We start from the raw sequence: 23,787 nt of genomic DNA on the forward strand, positions 1-23,787 counted from the left end.
AGAAACTTTGCCAAAAGTGAAGTATTATGAGAGCGTGCCTATGAAAGTTACTTCAAGGAATGGTGTAATATCTCAATTAAAGAGAAAAAAAAAGAAATGAGGTGTCAACATTTTATACAGAAGATGAGGGAGAAAATGCTCATCAATATAACAGGGAGAATCAGAGGTACTCATTAGCCTGTTTCTTTAACTCTCAATCTGTCCATCTTTGCTGGAAAAGACAAAATCCTTACTCTGCTTCCAAATTATTGACATTTGAAAACTACTATCCTGCCCTTGTAACCCCCCCCCCCCGCGCCCCCCGCAAATGTTCCTTGCATTTCTCGTGTGCCTACTGGCAACTGCTAACCATTCTAAGTAGAACTTGAGCTTCCTAAAATATATTTCCCAAGCAGTAGCACAATGACTTAGTCAAGAGATCTCGTCCAACCTGTCTTTTCTCCCCACTGTGTTCAGTCTGTTCTCTTTTCTTCTGCCGTCGCTGTCGAGACAGGGAAGGCTCAGACCCAGGCTGTAAACCTGGGTGGATTCTGTCCTGTTCTTCTATACCCCACTCACCAGCAACTTGATCCTTAAAAAATACACACACAAATACACACAAAATAATAAAATAGTCTTTTGAATTTCCAAACAGCCAAACCCTCTATACCTACTTTTAAAATTATAAATGAAAACGAAAAGAAGTTGTTTTTCTTAAAATAAAAGCTTATTTACAGTATTTATAGGCAAAGACAAAATGCTAAAATCAGTTATTCATATTTTCTGGCTTTTTTTCTCTTTTCCCAAATTAAAAATATAATTATTTAAATTAAATTATTCATATTGTTATTAACCTGAAACTACTAATATTCAGAAAACTAAAATATTTTAAATGAAATCCAATTCAATATGTAATTCCCAAGTAAACATGAGTAATTTAGATGCACCATGAAAAATGCCTTTAAATCACCATGAAAAGAGCACTGAATTTGGAGTTAGATGGAGTCATATCTGAGAAATTTAATCTTCCTGAACCTGTTTCTTCATCAATATATAAATGGGTAAAATGCTTCACACACATTTGTATAACTGTTGGAGAATTAGGAAATACAGTGCACTAAAGTACTTAGAACTATGTCTAGCACATTAAATACTCAAAAAATCAGAGCTATTATGAGCAGGAGTAATGGTAAAATAAATTGCCTTTTAAGTTAAATAAAGTTCACCAAAGGCTCAGTCTTTTTTATTTATTTGTTTTTTTAAATCCTCATCTGAGGACATGTTTTGTTTATTTTTATTGATTTTAGAGAGAAGAGAAGAGAAGGGAGGGAGTGAGCGAGCGAGCGATGGGAGAAAACATCTATCTACCTGAAACCTGGGTATGTGCCCTGACCAGGAATCAAACCCACCATTTTTCAGTGTACAGATAATGTTCAACGAGCTGAGCCACTCTGGCCAGGGCAAGGACTTAGCATTTTATTGGGTAGCTATTTTAGAAACTAATTTTATACCAAACATTAAAATAGATATTTAAGCCCTAGCCGGTTTCGCTCAGTGGATAGAATGTCAGCCTGCAGACCAAAGGGCCCCTGGTTCAATTCTGGTCAAGGGCACGTGCAAGAGGCAACCAATCGGTGTGTTTCTCTCCCACTGATGTTTCTCTCTGTCTTTTTCTCTCTCTTTTACTCTCCCTAAAAAAATCAATGGAAAAATATCCTAGGGTGAGGATTAAAAATATAATAGATACTTAAATTTTTCAAACAAGTTTTAATATCAGAATATCTAGGTTTTCAAATAATTGAATATGGTTCAATCAATTTTTTTTTCAAGAGCCTACTACATGATACATTTTTAGGAAGAAAAATTAACAATGTAGTATTAATACAAAGTGAAATTGCTTCTAAGAGTCATTATCATTAAGACATCATCTATGATTCATATCTCTAGCAAACACAAAACGACTCCTATAGGTAATAATTTGCTAAGTTTATTCTTTCAAGAGTACACCTAACATTATGTATAAAATATAGTAAATGATTAAATTTTACAATTTTAGTACATAATATACAAGCTGAACAAGACGACCAAGATAATAAACAACAATTGATATAATTCTGAAGCATGAGGTAAATATTACTCTGCTGGTAGTAAGCATAGGCTGTTCAAAATAAAGCTTATACCAGTACAAGAGTGACAGAATAAATGACTTAGGGGATTTCTCCATAAAATCCAATTGGTCTTGGAAAAAAGTTCTACTTTTAAAAATAGCAACACAAAAAGAGGAAATTCTGGACATAAAATTCTATCAAACAAAAAATCTGCTCTAAAACCCGGATGTAAACCCAGCTGGTGTGGTTCAGAGGTTGAGTGATTCAATTCCCAGTCAGGGCACATGCCTAGATTGCGGGCTCAATCCCCAGTAGGGGGCTTGCAGGAGGCAGCCAATCAATTATGTTTCTCTCTCATCGATGTTTCTATCTCTCTATCCTTCTCCCTTCCTCTCACTCTAAAAATCAATAAAAACATATTTAAGATGTACGTTTTAAAAAGCCTTATGTAACAAATTAATTTGATCAAGAACAAAACAAGGATGTTCCCTCTCAACACTTCTATTTATGCAGTGTACTAGAGGTTCTAGCCAGAGCAATTAGGCAAGAAAAAGAAATAAAAACAATCGAGATTGGAAAGGAAGAAGTAAAACTACTCTGTTCACAGATGACATGATCATATATTCAGAAAATCCTAAGGCGTCCATTATAAAAAAATTATTAGAACCAATAAAGGGGTTCAGTAAGGCTGTGTGGTATAACATTAATATACAAAAATCAATTGTATTTCTATACACAAGCAATGAACACTATGAAAATGAAATTAATTCCACACTACTGCATTTGACTAGCCAAAAAACAAACAAACAAACAAAAAATTCCATTTACAATAGTATCAAATGGAATAAAATACAAAGAAATAAACTTCACAAAATAAGTGCAAACTAAAAAACAACAAAACATCATTATAAGAATTTAAAGTAGACCTAAATTAAAAGACATCTCACGTCCATGTGTTCGAAGACATTCAGGGTGGCGCAAAAGTAGATTCACAGTTGTTTGTATGGAAAATAGTGTAATAATTAATAAATAATAATACAAGAATAAATTCTGTGTTTCGCATACTCACAACTGTAAGCCTACTTTTGCCCCACTCTGTATATCAAGATAGCAATAGTCTGCAAATGAACCTCAGGTTCAATGTACTCCCTATCAAATCCCCCTTTTTTTTTTAAATTGCAAACTTTTTAAAATTATTTTATTATTATTTTTTCTAGTTTAAATTTCTTTATTGATTAAGGTATCACATATTTGTCCTCATCCCCCCATTCCCATTCCAAACCCCTCCCCACGCATGCCCCCACCTCCCCTGTTGTCCGTGACCACTGGTTAGGCTTATATTATATATAACCCTTTTTTCCCCCCCAGAAATTGAGAAGCTGATCTTAAAATTCATATGGAAATGCAAAGGACTTGAAATAGTCAAAATAATATTGAAAAATAAGAATATAGTTAGAAGACTCAAACTTCCCAACTTCAAAACTTACAGCAAAACCACCAATATTTAAAACAAGGTTTTACGAACATTAGACACATAAACCAGTGAAAAAGAATTGAGGGTCTAGGAATAAACCATTACATTTATGGTCTACTGATTTTCACCAAGAGTGCCAAGAAAATTCAATGGGGAAAGAATAATACTATATAATAAAGAGATAATATGCAAATTAACCCTCATACATCATAAGATGGCTGCGCCCACAGCGAAGGCAGGGTTCCCATAATGAGCAATCAGCAGGGACCTGAGGCTGCGTGGTGCTGGGCAGGGGCAGGGGACCTGAGGCTGCGCCTCCTGCCCAGCAGGGCTTGACTGGGGACCTCAAGGTGCAACTCCCTGCCCTGGTGCCGGGCCGGGGTACCTCAGGCCGTGCTCTCCCGCCCTCCCCGACCCCCTGTCCCCCCCCCCCCCCCGTGCCGGGGGACCTCAGGCCACGGTTGCCTCCCAGCAGGGCTTGATGGGGGACCTCAGGCCATGCCCACTACCAGGAGGGTCTTGACGGTTGACCTCAGGTCGTGCCCCCTGCCCTCAGGCCACACCGGGCCGGGGGACCTGAGGCTGCACCCCCTGCCCAGAAAGGCTTGACGGGGTACCTGAGGCTGCGCCCCCCCACCCAGTAGGGCTTGACAGGGGACCTGAGGTTACGCCCTCCGCCTGGAGGGGCTTGACGGGGGGGGGGGGGGGGGGCCCGGCTGGGTCTGGGTCTCGCGCGATTTTGAGGCGCACGCGGGTGGGAGGGGACATGACTCTGGGTCCCACAGCGTGCCCCAGACTCTGACAGGTGAAAGATTTTCATATACATTTTTCTAATTTTCTTTCATCTCTGACACTTCTATAAAGAGAAAGGGCAAATAGCAATATTAAAATATTTCTTCTAATTAATTCCCTTTTAATGTGTATGAATTTCATGCACTGGGCCACTAGTCTATAATAATAAAAGCATAATATGCTAATTAGACCAGAAATCCTTCCGGATGACCTCTGGACAAAGGCGGGGCTGTAGCCATGGATCGAGGCAGCCGCTGCGGCTGCGAGGGAGGGATTCAAGCAGCCTCCATGGCTGTGAGGGAGGGATCCAGGCAGTCACCGCGGCTGCGAAGGCCTACTCTTGCACAAATTTCATGCATCGAGCCTCTAGTCTATAATAACAAAAGGGTAATACGTTAATTAGACCAGACAACCTTCTGGATGAAGCCGGGGCTGCCCGGGTCCTGGGTGCCTGCCGGCAGCCAGAGGGAAGCTGGTGCCGGTAGCCGGGGCAGGAAGGCCTACTCTTTCATGAATTTCGTGCATTGGGCCTCTAGTCTTTTAATGGAAGGTGCTGGGATACCTGGATAGTTACATACAAAAGAATAAAGTTGGACCTCTTCTTTACACCATACACAAAAATGAACTCAGAATGAATCATAGACCTAATGTCAGAACTAAAACTATAAACTCTTAGAAGACAACATAGGGGTAACTATTCATGACACCAAAAGCGCAAGCAACAACAACAAAATTGAATTTCATCACAATTAAAATCTTTTTCCTCCCAGCAATCCAATGAAGTATTATTGTCCCTGTTTTAAGATGAAGACACTGAGGCTATGACAGATGATTTACCCAGAGTCCCACCACAGCTCTGAATCAAAGTTAGGATCTGAACCCATGTCTGCCCAACACTTCATCACACCATGAAAAGTCAAACCTTATTCCCATTTGAATTAATATTTCCTTGTCAGTCAGCTCAACACAGTCGAACCAGTTTCAAATTCCCTAATTCTCAGCCAGCAGGTATAGATTTAATTCATTGTTGGAGCAATTAGAGGGCATGAGGCAGTGTTCCAGGCACTGTGCAAAAGTGAGGAAGACTCCCCAGGGCTGCCCTATTATCTAGACGATGGGAGCCCCAGAGTTGTTCTGAATCTGTAAGTGCTTTGCTGGCCTTGAGTGGGCAAGTGGTGGCAAGGGTGTCAATGGTGCCTCAAGTTCTCTACTCCCACTCAGAAATGTTGAGGTCTTTTGATATTTTGGGTGGGAGGGAGACAGGGACAAAAGCATGAAGGGATAGAAGGAAAAGAAGAAGAGAGGGAGGAAAGAAGAAAGATGTGTTACCTCTACCCAGGAATTTCTGTTCAATTTGCAACAAAGCCTTAGCTAGAAAGAATGAAACCACAGGGTGAAATCTCAGAGAACAGTGAAAGAAGATGGTATGTAGGGACCTAAGACACATTTCAGAGATAACTAAAATTCTGTAATGAGGACTCTCCCTATTTTAAGAATTTCTTTGCAATCAAGTATTACAGAGGAAAAAAGGTCACATGCATTATGGGAAAAAACTTTGTGTTAGAAAAATAATGGTGTTGATATTCTTGCAACAGGTCTTTAAATACAATTTGTCCCTTTGCTTAATTAATTGCAGATTGCAGAGAACATATTCTGTGGCAAGACTCTGTTCTATTAACACTACCATCTAATGAGATATAGATTATTTAGACTATTACAGAAAATGTCTTCTGCATATTGATTCTGATTACATGGCTATTAAAACAAGCATGGATTATCCAGCCATATTTCTCCTTCCCCCAAATTTCACCCTCATGGATCTTCAATCAATTGTTAAAAATAAATAAAATAAAAAACTGTAGTGCTTCAAAAAACACTATCAAGAAAGTGAAAATACAACCTGGTCGGTGTGGCTCGGTTGGTTGGATGGTCACCCCATGCACTAGGAGGTGGCAGGTTCAATTCCTGGTCGGGGCATGTGTAGAGGCAGCTAATTCTTCCTCTCTGACATCGATATTTCTCTCTCTCTCAAAAATCAATAAACTAAACTAAAAATAAAGTGAAAAGACAACCCACAGAATGAGAGATAATATTTTCAAACCTTATATCTTATAAGGGACTGACATCTAGAATAAAGAATTCTTATAACTCAACAACAAAAAGATAAACCAACTGAAAAATGGGCAAAGGATCTGAATAGATATTTCTCCAAAGTAGGTTCACTAATGGCCAAAAAGCACATGAAATGATGCTCAACGTCATTAGTCATTAAGGATACAAAGCAAAACCACAATAAGACCACTTCACACCCACTAGGATGGCTAGAATAAAAAAAAAAGTGGTAAAGATATGGAGACATTATAACTCTCATAAGTTGCTGGTAGGAAGTAAAAGCAAGGTGCTTTTACTTTATTTAACATTTATATAAACAAAGTGAACTTGAATTTAATTTGACAGCCAAGCAGAACAAGTAATTGCTTTGAAAAACAATTTGCAATTCCTCAAAAAGTTAAACACAGAGTTACCATATGACCCCTCAATTCCACATCTAGGTATATACCCAAGAAAAGTGAACATCCACACTAAAAACTTGTACAAGAATGTTCATAGCAGCATTATCCATAGTAACCAAAAAGTGAGAACAACCCAAATGTTCATCCACTGAGGAATGGAGAAATAAAATATGATACATACATACAGTGGAATTTATTTGGCAATAAAAAGGAATGAAATACTGGCACATACTATAAGTATAAATCTTGAAAACATTATGCTAAGTCAAAGAAGCCAGACACAAAAGACCATATGCTGTATTATGTGGCTCTTCTATTTATATAAAATGCTCAGAATGGGCAAATTCGTATAGACAATAGGAGCTGGGGGCTGGGAGCAAGGAGAAATGGAGAGTGACTATTACTGGGTGTGGGGTTTCTTTTTGAGGTGATGAAAAAGTTCTGGAATTAGACAGTAGTGATGATTGCAGAAGTTTATGAATATAATAAAAACCAGTGAATTGGCACCTTAAAATTTTTTATAAAAGCCTGGCTGGCATGGCTCAGTGGTTGAGAGTGGACCTATGAACCAGGAGGTCATGGTTCGAATCCCAGTCAGGGCACATGCCCGGGTTGCGGGCTCAATCCCCAGTGGGGGCATGTAGGAGGTACCAATCGATTATTCTTTCACATCTCTCTCCCTCTCCCTTTCTCTCTGAAATCAATAAAAAAATATTTTTAAAAAAGTGAACTTGAATTTAATTTGACAGCCAAGCAGAACAAGTAAGACACACACAACTTTACCTATAAGGATTCCAGTGTCCAGAGAAAGCTTAAGACTATATTTTGGTTTAATCCAATGCCTTTAAATAATAAAAGCATTATACTTGTTCTTTTCCATAAAAATAAAACTTTATTAAAAACATCTGAATATAAATGTATAAAATAGTTTTAATGTTTATATAAATGTTAAATAAAATATATAATGTATCAAATTCAAATATATATAGCAAAGATTATAAAAATAGTCAATATACCTATTAAATCTATTTATAAAATATTTTATACAAAAAGAGTAAAGTTAATTAAATGTTCCAGTTTTCTCTCTAATCCTCAGCTATTACCATGCTTCATCTAATTTAGGTTTCTTTCCAAGTTCAAGTAGAAGATGACCACTAAATGTACTTAGAATAGTCTCTCAGTATCAAAATCCTACTGTTCCTTTTCTTTTTTGTTACTTTTATTTCTTTTCTTATCTTCTCTTCTTCCTTCCACTTTGGTTTCAACATATAAAATATTTGTTTTTATTCCTTAAGAAATCAGATCCTTCCTTCCTTTCCTTCCTTCCTTCCTTCCTTCCTTCCTTCCTTCCTTCCTTCCTTCCTTCCTTCCTTCCTTCCTTCCTATTCCACTAACTTTTCAAAAGCAAGAAGGAATGTGATATTAACTAAGTGTCGGAACTACCTATCCACTTGGAGGACTAAAGAAGAATGATGATACTGAAATAGGAAAAAAAACATATAAATAGCATGCTTCCATCAAGTACCTTATGCCAGGGCACCTAAGAATCCCTTGGGTCTCATCCTTTGGTTTCCATGTTTAAACTGGTACACTGAAGAGCTGATCTTCCTAAAACCACAACTAGAATACAACCAAACAACACAACCCATACCTTTGCAACCGCACTTTCCAGTCTTCTCTCTGAGATGAACACCTCATGCATATCACTCACCTGGTCCTTTGGCTTTTGGTCTTTGCTTAGGGGCTGCAGACGCTTCTCTTTCCTTTCCCCAGTGACATTGTTAGAGGACCACGTAGGAATTAGGTTTCCAGGTCGAGTGCTGGACTTAGTGTTATCCTGCAGCCTCTCCTTCACTTGAGAAATATTACATTTACCTTCTAGCTCATTAGAGGCATTTATGCATCTTGGCTGATTCTCTTGAACTAACCCGTCGCTCAAGTTCCTTTCTGCAGGTAAGATGTCAATGTTCACTCTACTGATTGTAGCTAGTGATTCTGTGGTACTGCTCATACCTGCTTTGCAGGTGTGGTCTTTCAGACTTGCAGGTGTATTCAAGGGGTCAATGACTATGTGTTTCTCCTGGGATAAACCTTTGTCTTCATCCTAAGTGAAATGCTTCCAAGTTATTACAGCACTCTTCACACCATATAAACAAATTAACTCAAAATGGAACAACAGGTTCCTCACAAAGTTAAACAGGATTACCTGATGACCCAGCAATCCCACTCCTAGGTATATATCCCAAAGTACTGAAAGTAGGGACTCAAACAGGTATTTGTGCACCAATGTTTATAGCAGCATTAGTCACGAAGACCAAAGTGTGGAAAAGACCCAAATGTCTACTAGCAGATGAATGGATAAACAAAATGTGGTATACATACAGTGGAACATTATAAAGCCATAGAAAGGAATGAAGTTCTGATACATGTTGCAACATGTATAGTCCTTGAAAACATGCTAAGTGAAATAAGTCAGACACAAAAGAATAAATATGGCGTGGTTCTACTTATATAACATACTTAGAACAGGCAAATTCATAGAGGTTAACAAGGCCTGGGAGTGGAGAAAAATGTAGAGTTAGTGCTTAATGGGTACAGAGTTTTTGTTGGGAATGATGAAAGTGTTTTGGGAGATAGTGGTGATGGTTGCACAACACCGTGAATATAATTAAGGCTACTAAATGGTACACTTAAAAATGGCTCGCCCAGTCAGTGTGGTTCAGTGGCTGAACATCGACCCATGAACCAGGAGGTCTCAGTTTGATTCCCAGGTCAGGGCACATGCCCAGGTTGTGGGCTTGACCCCCAGTGAGGGGCATGGAAGAGTCAGCCGATCAATGATTCTCTCTCATCACTGATGTTTCTATCTCTTTCTCCTTCTCCCTTCCGCTCTGAAATCAATAAAAACATATATATATTTTTAAAAAGTTGAAGATAGAATTACCAAATTTCCAGTCCTAGGTATATACCCAGAAGAACTGAAAACAGGCCCTGGACAGGTAGCTCAATTAGTTAGAGCATCGTCCCATTACACCAAAGTTTCAGGTTTGATCACCAGGTAGGGCACATACAAGAACCAACCAATGAATGCATAAATAAATGGAACAACAAATTGATGTTTCTCTATCTCTATCTCTCTCTCTAAAATCAATAAATTTTAAAAATTACTTACTAAGAGAAAATAAAGAATTGTACACAAATGTTCATAACAATAGCCAAAAGGTGAAAACCACCCAATGTCTATCAATGAATAAATAGATAAACAAATTGTGGTATATACAAAGGGATATTATTCACACATATATATAAATGAAATATTGATACATGCTATATGGATGTACCTCAAAAACATTATGTTAAGTGAAAGAAGCTAAGACACAAAAGGTCACATATTGTACGATTCCATTTATATGAAATATCTAGAATAGGCAAACCCATAAGAGACAGAAAACACATTGGTGGTGGTTTTCAGGGGCTGGATGGGAATGAAGATGACTATTTAATAAGTATGGAGTTTCCTTTGGAGTGACGTGAAAATGTTTTGGAACTAGATAGAGGTGATGGTTTCACAACACTGTGAATGTACTGAATGCAATTAATTGTTCACTTTAAAACGGTTAACTTTGCTATAAGGGGTTAATGGGGGAAAAAGAAGGACACATGTAATAGTTTGAATAATAAATACTTTTTTTAAAAAATGGTTAACTTTGTTATATAAATTTCACCTCAATAAAAGAAATTCTTAGAACAAAGTTATTACAGCACTGACTTCATGAAGTTTGACAGCCCACTTTGAATAAAGTGAGCTAAATGAAATCACCTTCACCAGCATTCTTTCTCTACAATACACAATTAATTACACAAAAGAATCTCCAGTAAAGCCTAATCACTTCACATAAAGTAACTGATTTACATAATCTATCATTTTAATACAGTTTCTAAAACATGTATCCTTTTAAAAAGAAACATACCATTACATATGTCTTGGAGCCCTCAGAAGGCTGTGGTTGGGGGGGAACTACTTCATGATTTGATTCAGCCTTTCCAGAAACCACTGAAGAAACAGGCTTGGATTTAGAGTCACCATTTTTAATATTATTTTTGGAGGTTTTTCTTTATGAGGAAGAAAAGAAAAAGTTATCGATATAATGAAGCTGAAAAGTTTTTTTTCGTTATATTATCAATATATTGAAGATGACAGATATATGAGAAAATGTGTGAATGTATAACATTCCCTTACAGAATTGCTTAATTTATAGAGAACAGTCTTTTAAAAACCAAGGGTAATTCTACAAAACACTTGACCAGTACTCTTCAAAAACAATCAAGGTCATGAAAAACAAGGAAAATGAAAATTGTCCCAGACTCAACCTAACTAAGGAGACATGAGGACTAAATGTAATATGATATCCTGGATTGGATCCTGAAATAGAAAAAGGACATTAGTGGAAAAACTGGGGAAAGCTGACGAAAGTCTGGAGTTTGGTTAGTCGACAGTAAGGTACTGATGGGGTTTCTTAGTACTAACAAATGTACCATGGTAATGTTAGAGGAGAAACTGGATGGCAGGTATACAGAAAGTCTCTGTACTATCTCTCCAACTTCTCTGTAAATACAAAATTTTTCCAAAATAAAAATCTCTGAGAAATTGCCCTGGCTGCCTGGCTCAGTTGGTTGGAGCACTGTCCCGTGCCCTAAAAGGTTGCAGGTTCAATTCCCAATCAGGGCACATACCTAGGTTGCAGGTTCAATCCCTGGTCAAGGTGCATATGGGAAGCAACATGTTTCTCTCTATATCGAAATCTCTCTCTCTCTCCTCCTCTGTCTCCTCCTCCTCCCCCCACTTCCTCTAAAATCAATAAACATACTCTTGGATGGGATTAAAAACAAAATCTGAGAAATTGCCTCACATATAGAAGTACCAGGATAATTTTCATCTTCCAAGTTTCATATGTTTGAAATACTACCACAACTGCTTTGCCAAGTTTGAGAGTAAAAATGATTGGTAATACTCAGCCTTGAATTGCAGAATAAATATATATAGAAATAATATCCCCAATGTTCTAGTGTGACGTTTCTACAACGGGGATAAGCCTCTGGAAAATTCAAGGGAAGCATGAAGACCAGCACTGGAGACTGAAGGTCAAAGTTCTGTTTGGTGGAAAATTAGAGACAATGTAAACAAAAAGGTAGTCCTTTATCCCTGGGGACTTGTCTCCCAAATTTAACATGTCATAAAGCAGAGATCATGAAGGCCTTGCTTAGTCTCAAGGTTTAGATTCTGGAATACCTGCTCAGTGAAGGTAGGACCTGCAAGTCATAGAAAATAATTCTTTTTCGCTTGAGAAGTCATGAGTGAAGAGGGAAGCTTATGAAAGTCTCAGAAATCTGAGCACTATATTTTAGATGTGACTATTATATTACACTAGGGGCCTGGTGCACGAAGATTCATACATAAGGGGTGGGTCCCTCAGCCCGACCTGCACCCTCTCCAATCTGGGAGCCCTCAGGGGAGCCCTCTCCAATCTGGGAGTTTCTGTCTGTCTTTGCAATCATATGAGCAAATTGTCTGAGACCCCAACCCAGTTTGGTTTGTTGCTCACAGAATAATAGAGGCATTTTTTTTTTTCTTTGCTTCATTGGTGGAGATTTCCTGGAAGTTTTAGGATATCTTCCCTTTAATTTTTCCTAGACACTCTGATTTTACTTATGTCTCTCACCTTTGCTTTCCCTCCATCCCCCACCCACAACAGTAACTTGCTCCAGGCTCACTTTGTTCTAGTGTCTAGGACAGTGGTCAGCAAACTCATTAGTCAACAGAGCCAAATATCAACAGTACAATGATTGAAATTTCTTTTGAGAGCCGAAAACCGACTTCTGCGCATGGGCCACGAAATTTCAATCGCACTGTACGTGCGTGCCTGCACATGGTATTTTGTGGAAGAGCCACACTCAAGAGGCCAAAGAGCCGCAGTTTGCCGACCACTGGTCTAGGAGATCCATCTGCCACCAGAACTACGATTCCCAGCATTCCTGGTGTTCCCCGCACTCTGGGCTTCCACTTCAGGTCCTGGGGCTGCCACCAGAATGACTATTCCCAGAATTCTTGGCGCTCCCTGCACTCTTTGTTTTCCCTTCCTGCTCTGTCTCTGTCCCATGGCCTCCCACTCCCAAGTCCTCCAAGCCGCTAGCTCTCCCTCTCTGCTCTTTGTCTGGCAGCTTGGGGAGCCAAGTTCCCCAAGCCGCTCCACTCTCCACTGGCTCTCCTGCTCTGCTCTCCACCCAGTGCCTGTGTATGCAAATTAAACTGCCATCTTTGTTGGGTTAATTTGCATACTCACTCCTGATTGGCTGGTGAGCGTAGCAGAGGTACGATCAATTTACATGTTTCTCTTTTATTATATAGGATAGCAAATAATATTATAGGTTTCTTAGATAATCTCTCATTTTAATATGGTTTCTAAAATACCGTATTTTCCGGCGTATAAGATGACTTTTTAATCCAGGAAAATCTTCTCAAAAGTCGGGGGTTGTCTTATACGCCAGGTGTCATCTTATAGGGCGGGTATATCCCAAACTCTATATTTTAACTGGAAAAGTTGGGGGTCGTCTTATATGCCCAGTCGTCTTATACGCCGGAAAATACGGTACATGTCTTTTTAAAAGAATCATACTCAATATGTCTTGGAATCCTCTGAGGAATGTTAAAGTGATTCTCTAAATGGTTCTCTCAATTTCTGATTTTAGCAATTATGCAAATCTCAACATATGTTCTAATCACGCAATTTCACTTCATGTTTAAAAGGAACTCACCATAAATTCTTGCACATTAAAATTATAGAAGCCACCCTCTTTAATTCCATCTATATAGCCCAGCTACTTGCAAGGGAAGTATCTTACGCCTTTGTGGCCTCCAAAAAGAAGTAGATTTGGCGCTTTATGTAAGGCTGCCTCAGGATGCTCCTTACAGAGGGTCTTTCTTCAGGCCTTTTGCTCAGCATTGTCCTTATCAGTTCTGCCAGCTCTGGGCTATAATCTTTCGGCATTGGTGGCAGCTACAAAAAGAAATAATACTACAATTACGACTAATTGTCTTGTGAAGCAAAGTAAATGAAGGGAGAGTTTTCCAATATTTATTTTAAGTCATTATCCACATAAGCATAAAAGAACCAGTATTAGTCTACAGGAAGTATACTGAGGTCCTGCTTATAACAGCAAGTTGTAAGGTTGTAAAAGTATATTCTTCAAACCAGCATTCCCATTTAAGGACTCCCTCCTTCAGAAATAAGGGCATGAGACATCCTGTCAAGATGGCAGTAGAGGTAAACATGGTACTCACATCCTGGCACAACCACAGTAAAATTACAACTAAACTACAGAACAACCAGTATTCAGAACCACCTGAAATCTGGCTGAATGAAAGTCCTACAACAAGGAAATTAAGAAGAAGCCACATAGAGACTGGTAGGAGAGGAGGAGATGTGGAACAGGCTGGTCCCACACCAATGTGTGGCCGTTAAAAATCAGGAGGGATAGTTCGGCTGCAGAGGTCTTCCTGAGGAGCAATAGATTCCAGACACAGACCAGGCCCCCCAGCCCAGGGTTCCAGTGCCAGGAAGAGAGTCACCATAGCCTCTGGCTATAAAAATCAGTAGGGATTGAGGCCTGGCTGGAGTCCCACTTAAAGGGCACACACACAGACTTTACTCAGACTCACTGTCTGAGCTCCAGCACTGAGGCAGCAGCTTGAAAGGCACCAGAGACATACAGGGAGAAACTGAATGGTTGGCATCAGGGTGACAGCTGGGGAGGGGCAGTTTTCTCCCAGAAAAAAGTGCTGGCAGAGGCCACTGTTCCTTTGATGAGCCATCCTCCCACAAAGCTGGCAGGTGGGCCCCATATCTGAGATTACATCAACCTCACTCACACTGTTTGCTTTACCCTGGTGACTCCCTGAGGCCCTGCCCCACCCAACTTTTGAGCCCACTCAAGCTGTTTCCAGTGGCTTTTCCATAAGAATAGCTGTCTTGGCTCTTGCTTCAGATTTTCCTAAACCCTCTCAAAAAAGCAGCATCTGGCCTCAGAAGGCCCCACACCTCTCTCTAAGTGACCCAATGCCCAGGACTAGCAGCACCTGACCTTGGTTCACAGCTTGGCCTCACCTGAGTACCTCTAAGCCCAGCACAAGTAGTGGCCATCTGCAGATTACTTTGTAGCTCATGTCATGTGGCCCTGGGCAGAACACAGGTGGTGCCTAACCTTGGCCTGTACCTCCTGGGAGGGCCCAGAGCCAGCACACCCAGTGGACAGCTTCAGACCATGTCGAAGCACCACCACCCAACCACCTCCACAAGTGACAAACTCAAGGGGCAGACTCAGCAGGCACCAGAGCCCTGCTGAAGTAAGTCCTGCTCTATGGAGTGGACCAACACATAGCTGATCCTCCACAGTAGTCAGAGGTTGATGGTTGTAGTCAGTCCTTGCAGCGGATCGTCCTGGGGGGTAAATCATCCCTCCCATTGACGCGCTAACAGTAATCAAGGCTCAACTACAACAGGAGGGTGTACACAGCCCACATGGGGAGTGCACCTGGAGTTCCCAGCCTGGGTGATCAGGGAGGCTGTGCCATAGGACTCTATAGAACACCTACTACATTAGGCCACTCTACCAAGCCTAGAAGATAGCAACTCTACCTAATAATAGAAACAAACACAGGGATGCTGCAAAAATGAAGAGACAAAGAAACATGTCCCAAATGAAAGAACAGAACAAAGCTCCAGAAAAAGATGGGAGGGCAGTTGGTAGGGTGGGTGATAAAGGAGAAGAGATTAAGAAGTACAAATTGATAGTTACAGAATAGTCATGAAGATGTAAAGTTCAGCATAGGGAATATCCTATATAATAAAGCCAAATATGCTAAGTGACCAGTCGTCCATTCAACCAATCAAAGCATAGTATGCTAATGTATGCTAAGGCCACTCAACTGCTCACTATGACATGCACTGACCACCAGGGGGCAGACGCTCCAACCAGTAGGTTAGCTTGCTGCTGGGGTCCGGCTGATCAGGACTGAGTGAGACGGGCCGGACATGCCCTGGAGCCCTCCCGTGGTCCGGCTGGCCAACCTCCCATATCCCTCCCTGGCCCCAATCGTGCACTGGTGGGGTCCCTTGGCCTGGCTTACACCCTCTTGCAACTCGGGACCCCCTCAGGGGATGTCCGACTGATGGTTTAGGCCAGGGGTCCTCAAACTTTTTAAACAGGGGGCCAGTTCACTGTCCCTCAGACCGTTGGAGGGCCGGACTATAGTTTAAAAAAAACTATGAACAAATTCCTATGCACACTGCACGTATCTTATTTTGAAGTAAAAAAACAAAACGGCAAAAACACCTGCATGTGGCCTGTGGGCTGTAGTTTGAGGACGCCTGGTTTAGGCCCAATCTCACTATGGGATCAGGCCTAAACCGTCAGTCGTACATCCCTCTTGCAATCCGGGACCACTAGCCCCCAACCGCTCGCCTGCCTGCCTGTCTGCCTGATCACCCCTAACCACTTGACTGCCTGCCTGATCCCCCTAACTGCTCACCTGCCTGCCTGATCGCCCCTAACTGCCTCTGCCTTGTCCCCCACCCCCACGGCTTCATCCGGAAGGTCTTTCGGTTGTCCAGTCTAATTAGCATATTACCCTTTATTATTATAGATGTGTGTATATGTGCATATATACACCTAGAGTTATATCTATATAAGACAAGAAAAAGCCAGGAAGGCCATGTACCAAATTGTTGGCAATGGTTATCTACAGGGGATTAAAATGGATAGGAGAGGGGAATTTCACTCCTTTCTTGTTTGATTCTTTAAATAGCATAATTTTGGAAAATTTTTACTTCTTTTGTATTTTTCAATATCTAATTTTTAAATACTAAACAATTTAATATTTCTCAAATTAAAAAATTAATTTTAATTTTATTAAATTAATTCAGTAGGTCATTTATAGCCTTAAACTTGTTGGGTGTATGGATGCCTGACACTATAGAGGGCAACTAACCTCATGGAACTAATATATAAAGTTGGTCACTCTGGTATCAAAGGAACAAGTTCAAATAGAATGGACTCATTTTAATTATTTATTTATTTATAATATGTTTTTATTGATTTTAGAGACAGAGGAAGAGAGAGGGATAGAGACAGAAACATTGGTAAGAGAGAAACATCGATCAACTGCCTCCTGCACACCCCCTACTGGGATAGAGCCTGTAACCTGGGCATGTGCCCTGATTGGGCATCAAACCAGGAAATTCCTGGTTCAAGGATCGATGCTAAGCACTGAGCAACACCAGCCAGGCAAGAATGGACTCATTTTAAATGGGGCTCATCTATATATATATAAAAGCCTAAGTGACCGTCCGACCGGTAGCTAAGATGCACACTGACCACCAGGGGGCAGATGCTCAACACAGGAGCTGCTAAACTGTGGTGACTTGGCAGTTGCAGTTCTCGGGTGATGCACCCAGAACCAGAGAGGAGGGAGCCCTATTCCGGGGTGCGTCACCCAAGAACCACCCTCTCACAATCCGGGACCCCTCAGAGGATGTCAGAGAGTCGGTTACAGCCCGATCCCTGCAGGCCAGGCGAGGGACCCCACCGGTGCATGAATCCATGCACCGGGCCTCTAGTTTAACCATAAGCTGCTTAGGAGAAGCTACCAATAGTCCCTTAGGGCACCTGCACATCCTGTGGCTATACGATGTGGCGGTTTTCAAAAAGCCAATTCCTTGGAGCCATTAAGTCACTTTTACAAATTATTAAGAAATGATCAATTCCTTCTCCTTCAGTTCAACCTTCCCCACAGAAGAGACCCCCGTTCTTAATTATCCACCCAACAATAACGATTACTCACATTTGTCAGTAGCAACTTACAAAGTTGCATTTAATTAACATTGCTCCAAATATTTAAAACAATTAGTTCCAGAATGTTCTTTACCTTTCCTTCAATAATCCGATAAACTAAAGAATTCATGTCTTTTGCATTGAAAGCATGTTTTAGGGTGGCCATTTCATAAGCACAGCATCCCAGAGCCCAAACATCAGACTAGAAAAAAAAAAAGTAAATGGTTATATATCAGAATGCCTTATTTACATTTTTCCTCCTAAAAAAGAAAAGACATTTTCGTTACACCAATTCACGGAGAATTCTTTGACATAACTATTCTGATAAGCTTTGAAATTATGAATACTGTCCTAGAGACAAGGTGAGCTGGCATATTGTCCTACCTTATAGTTGTAGGGTTTGTTTGAGAACAATTCAGGGCTCATATAGTAGGGTGTGCCAATGAGGGTGCTAGCCATATCACAGTGGTTCTCTAACACTCGGGCAATTCCTAGGTCACCCACTTTGATGATGTTTGTTCTCGTTAGGAAGACATTTTGAGTTTTCAGATCTCGGTGAAGGATGTGTTTTTCATGTAAATACTGAAAAGAGAAATAAAATTTCACTAAGTATAAATATATCTATCTACTTATTTATTCCTGACTTCTTATATACCATTAATAATTACATGAGTTAAAGCGCCGTAGTTATCTACATATCAAAACACTATTGTTTTATAGTCTCTAAATAAAAAGTCTGATTTACAACTTTCCAAAGTAAAAAAATTGCCCTAGCCAGGTAGCTCATTTGATTAGAAGATTGTCCTTATATGCCAAGGTTGCATGTTCGATCCCTGGTCAGAGCACATACAAGAATCAACCAATGAATGCATAAATAAGTGGAACAAAAAGGCAGTGTTTCTCTCTCTCTTTTTCTCTCCCTTCCTCTCTCTCTAAAATAAATCAGGAAATTAAAAAAAATTATACATTCAAATAAAATAAAATAAAAAGGGTGAGCTCAGCAATAGCAACTGTGATGGCAGCAACGGCAGTGGAGTGGGCGGTGCTGGGCAGAGCGGGTTGGGGCAAGTACATGATGGTGAATACACTGGTCAAATCTAAGGTGTGGAAGTCTACCCCACCGGGCCTGGGGCAGGGGCCCACGCCCCAGACACTGCAGCTGCACTAGGTAACCCATGCTCTCACCTCCAAGACCTGAACGACATCACCCACAATGTCCACTACAAGAACTACCGTGTCTGCAGACTCAACAAAAGCCACATGCTCCCCCATGGGCCCCGGCTGAGTGAACCTGACCCTGACCCCTGAGCCACCTCTGGGGCCTCAAAAGTTCACCGATGGGCTCAAGACAATTTCACAGGAGTACTGAGCACAGGCAAATCCTGGGCACCTGGGGTTCCCCAAATGCTCAGCAGCCCCCCACCACACACCTGTGTACTACAGCATATATCAAAGGTGGACAATTGCTTTTTAAAAAGGTAAAAAAATTAAATTCCAGTATCCTTCACAATTGTTCATTAACCATTATACCGTTTAGTGCTTACAAACTCCCACTGAGGAGAAAAAAACAACTTTACAAGGTCAGAGGCACTTTTCTCTCAGATTCATAGAATCTTCAGCTTAATGATATTTTCAAATACAAGTTCATGTTTATTTAGAGAGAGTATCCTAGAATTTAAACCACAAGGTCAATTAATGCTGGACAAGTCTGCCCAAATCCAGAGTATTTCATAAACCTTCTAGCTACTGAATGTGTGTATATTAAACCACAAACATGTTTTACATTTCCACTCACTTTGCCACAGGGTTAAAGCCCCAAATCCAACAGTTTAGGCATGTTCATTAGCCCAGCCACCTTTCAGTATGACACAGCTGACCAGCTGATAACAAGCAAGGTCATTCTTTGCTCTCTGTCAACTCAGGGCCCTTAAAATGGACTTTGGTATAAATATTAAATGAATGGAGAATTGGCTTTTCCTCCAGTTAGACACGAAATCCATGTCCACTTCAATACGGATATCACTCAGTCAGAATCATTCTAATGCTACAACATGAGCAACTGGGTCCACTTCACAAATGGATTTTCAAAAAAATAATTTTTTTCATGTACACATTTTGGGAAGAATCTCCCTAAAATCCACCCTGGCCCCTTGGAGCAAGCAGGATTCTGTGAGTCTGGACAGTACCTGCAGAGCCATGGCGATCTGAACAAACCACTCCACCACCTGACTTTCAGGCAGAAGCTGCCCTTTCTGTTCCTTGAGCTTTCGGTACAGGTCACCTCCTTCGCAGAAGCCCATGACGATGTACAGCAGACCGTCCCCTCCCTCCCAGGACTCCTTGTAGGTGACAATATTGGGATGCTTCAGCTGGGACAAGAGCTGAGCTTCTTGTTCAGCAGCTCGCCGCTCTCGGCTGGAGGCATTTCGCAGGTTCAGTTTTTTGATGACATACTACAAAGAAAACACGTATTTTTACAATGCACAAGTAAACATACAGCTTTATAGGTTCAGAAGTATTTAGCGCTCTCCTGAATGTCCTCAAAATTAATCTTCTAGAACAGGGGTCCTCAAACTTTTTAAACAGGGGGCCAGTTCGCTGTCCCTCAGACCGTTGGAAGGCCGGACTATAGTTTAAAAAAAACTATGAACAAATTCCTATGCACACTGCACATATCTTATTTTGAAGTAAAAAAACAAAAATGGCAAAAACACCTGCATGTGGCCCGCGGGCTGTAGTTTGAGGACGCCTGTTCTAGAACCTGTCCAATAACCTAATCGTTTTATTATTCAAAAAGCACAAAATTTAGGGGAAAAAAACCTGCTCTCACTAATGGTACTTTTTACAGGTTAGACTAATAGCAGGGTAGTCACCAAAAAAAATCCTTCAGACAGAATGGGTCCATGGGTTGCATTAAGTTTTCAAAGGGATCCATAGCCCAATAAGGTTAAAAATCACTGACCCTCAATATACAAAATCATTCCCACTTTAAAAAAAATCAATATCCTCTCACACCTGATACACTACCGTCAATCAATCAAAAGACCACACAGTTATTATTCAACAAACACATATATAATTGTGCTTTGTAAAATGTAATCTTCTGCTCAAATGTGAGGGGCTATTCCTCAACTCAAAAAACCAATGACTCCTCCGCTCACACACACACCTCTGCCCACTGAATAACTCTCTTATGCCTGAGCTTTTGTTCCAGGCAGAGTAACCAGCACCTGAGACAAAGAGGAGTGAAAGAGTCTTCTTATACTTAGGTGGGCATCTGTAAGCTTGCCCCATTGTGTTGGTGTAATTAATGGCAACTCCTTTCAGTTTCCCAAACTTGTCCCAGTCTGTACAATATACTATATGGTCAACTTATTTATAAACCACATTAAAGAACTGGCTCCTTATCCTGACGTTGAGATAAAGTGCTTTAAGTAAAGGAGTAACACTACACCTAAGTTTTAGAACAATCACTAAGATTGCAATGAAAGGGATGGATTGGAGAAGAGCCAGTCGTGTGGCAGGAGGGACCAGTGGGAGGCCTGGACAATAGTTTACCTGGAGATAAAGATGCCCTGGCTTGGGGTGGTACCAGTGGAGATGGAGAAGGGCTTGCCTGCTTAGTGGACAGATGAATGGGGGTGAGGGGAAGAGGGGAATCAAGGACTCCCAGGTGTCCAGCATGGGCAACTGGCTGGTTGGTGGTGCTACTCACTGAAATAGGGATCATGGGAGAAGTTTGGCAGAAAGGTGATGAGATGAGGTGTAAGTATGCCCACTAGTCTCCAGGTCATATGTACGGGGGCCCGTCCTTCAAGGAGTAATATTTGCCAGGCGCTGTGTTAGGTCCTGAGAACGTTTGCTCTCACGGGATTGTTGAGCGTGCTCCGGAAAAGTGTAGATCAAGCACACCAATTAATACACAAAGGAGAGGGGTTAGGGTGGGGGTAACGGGGAGAGATCAACCAAAGGACTTGTGTGCATGCATAGGAGCCTAACCAGTAGTTAAGGACAACAGGGAGGTGGGGGCATGCGTGGGGAGGGGTGTGGGATGGGAATGGGGGGATGAGGACAAATATGTGATACCTTAATCAATAAAGAAATTAATTTAAAAAATACACCAAGGAGAAGTACAGGGTGTTCGGGGTGCATGTTACAGGAAGGTATGGCCTAGTCTCGGTGGACGGGGACACTGGCCCCGAGGAAGTGCCATCTAACGTTTGGACAGAGCCGTGGGCGAACCCCTGCGTGTTCCCCGCCCCCAGATGGGCCCCAACTCCGCCGACCTGCCTGCCGTCCCGCCGGTGTCTCACGAGCGTCACCTCCCCGTAGCTGCCTCTACCAACGACCCGTAGATAGCAGTAGGCGGCCAGGGGCATGTTCCCGGCGCGGGGCAAAAGTCGGGGTGCGGCGCGGCAGCGGGCCACAGCGAAGGGCCCAGCTCATGCCCGAGAAGCTGCCGGGCCGGAGGCTGCCGAGAGGGCCCGGCTGGGGCGCGAGCGCAAAGGCCCGGCCCACGGAGACGCCGCTGCCATAGCGATCCCTGCCGGCGCCGCTCTGCGCATGCTCCGGCGGCCCGCGAGGCTCCACCGAGCTTCCGCCGGCTCTGGAGGACCCGCCATAGAGCCGAGGTGCCGGGCGGCCAGAGCGTCTCCGCCGGGCCGGCGCCCACTCTCAGTTCCACCGCCCCGGACTCCCGGGTTGCCGGCCAAAATACAGTCATGGGAGCTGCCCGCTTGTGGAGCATTTGTTCTAAGCGCTTTGCGAATGTTGATCATTCATTTTAGAAGTATTTATTGCCCGTCTACCATGTGCCAGGCTGACAAATTCCCGGCCCTCCTGGAGCTCACATTCTAATGGGAGTGGGTGGTACTCTCGTCGTCACTCTCCCTCTTCTCCCCCCTCCCGTCTACCTATGGATCCAGCAATCCATCTTATTTTTTAATCATTTCAAAGTAAATTGGATATATCAGTACGCTTAACTCCTAAACATTTTAGCTGTATTGAGAAGTGCAAAGAAATCCATTAGGATCCCAGCCAGCCCCCTGCATTAAGTGACCTGACCAAACTCTGGCTTGGCTTCCAACAGCTTAAGGCAGTAGCCCTGGGAGGACCCACCCTGGCCCACATTAAAGACCTGCCTATGAAAACTCAAAGCTACCAAAAAAATTTATTGATTGTTCCAGGCAACACCTCCCCTCCTAGAGCATTTACTAAAAAAACCCAAAAACTTACGATTGTTAAACCTTCCTGTGTCCCTTTGGGGAGATAGCTATGTTATCTTCTACAACTCACGAGTGTCTTTCTCAAGGACCTGAATTCATCTCTTTGAAATGTAAGATTTCTTCTGCCTACCAATTTTTGCCCAGTTGGAGGCAATATCGCCCCTGTTGGAAATCCTATATAATAAAAGGCTAATATGCTAAGTGTGCAGTCATCCAGTCCGCCGTTCAACCAATCAAAGTGTAATATGCTAATGATATGCTAAGGTCACTCAACCGTTCACTATGACATGCACTGACCACCAGGGGGCAGATGCTCCGACCGGTAGGTTAGCTTGCTGCTGGGGTCTGGCCAATCGGGATGGAGTGAGACGGGCCAGACATGCCCTGGAGCCCTCCTGCAGTCCCTTCCTGGCTGGCCAACCTCCTGCATCCCTCCCCCACCCGGATTTTGCACTGGTGGGGCTTCACACTCACCCACCTGCTTTTCTGTTCCTCCCCTTCCCTCCGGTCCCTTCCTGCTCAGCTCTATTTCCCAGGCACCTCCTCCAGGAGCCTTCTTTTAAGCCCTGTGAGGATGAGCTCCACCCCTTCCAGATTTCTATTGCCCTTTCATGCTCCCCTTTAGCTTCTGACTACTCCTTTGACTCACTGGGCTTCCTTTGACTTGCATCAGCTCCTTTTCCCAAGCATCAGCTCACAGGACACAGCAAGGCACTCAAGCTTCATCACTGTGGTGTCCTAGTGCTTGGCACTGTGCCCAACCTACCACAGGGTGATCCATACTATGTAGGAAAACTTCAAGGGTACAT

At 42.0% G+C, this 23,787-nt stretch overlaps 1 protein-coding gene across 2 annotated transcripts in view; it reads right to left on the reverse strand.

The window, feature by feature from the left end:
* NEK4 (NIMA related kinase 4) overlaps positions 1 to 22,299 on the reverse strand; it is a 39,094-nt gene extending 16,795 nt beyond the window's left edge. For both annotated transcript variants that reach the window (XM_054729797.1, XM_028161004.2), the window contains exons 1-8: positions 22,040 to 22,299; positions 19,940 to 20,206; positions 18,138 to 18,335; positions 17,848 to 17,955; positions 13,767 to 13,921; positions 10,838 to 10,979; positions 8,578 to 8,970; positions 431 to 571 (exon numbers count right to left, since the gene is read on the reverse strand). In XM_054729797.1, the coding sequence (XP_054585772.1) occupies positions 431 to 571; positions 8,578 to 8,970; positions 10,838 to 10,979; positions 13,767 to 13,921; positions 17,848 to 17,955; positions 18,138 to 18,335; positions 19,940 to 20,206; positions 22,040 to 22,132 (1,497 nt within the window). In that variant the 5' untranslated portion in view covers positions 22,133 to 22,299. The remainder of the gene's footprint in view (positions 1 to 430; positions 572 to 8,577; positions 8,971 to 10,837; positions 10,980 to 13,766; positions 13,922 to 17,847; positions 17,956 to 18,137; positions 18,336 to 19,939; positions 20,207 to 22,039) is intronic.
* Between the last annotated feature and the right edge of the window lie 1,488 nt (positions 22,300 to 23,787).

Source organism: Eptesicus fuscus, chromosome 18 (genome assembly GCF_027574615.1).
Source record: "Eptesicus fuscus isolate TK198812 chromosome 18, DD_ASM_mEF_20220401, whole genome shotgun sequence".
In the NCBI taxonomy this organism is placed as follows: Eukaryota; Metazoa; Chordata; class Mammalia; order Chiroptera; family Vespertilionidae; genus Eptesicus; species Eptesicus fuscus.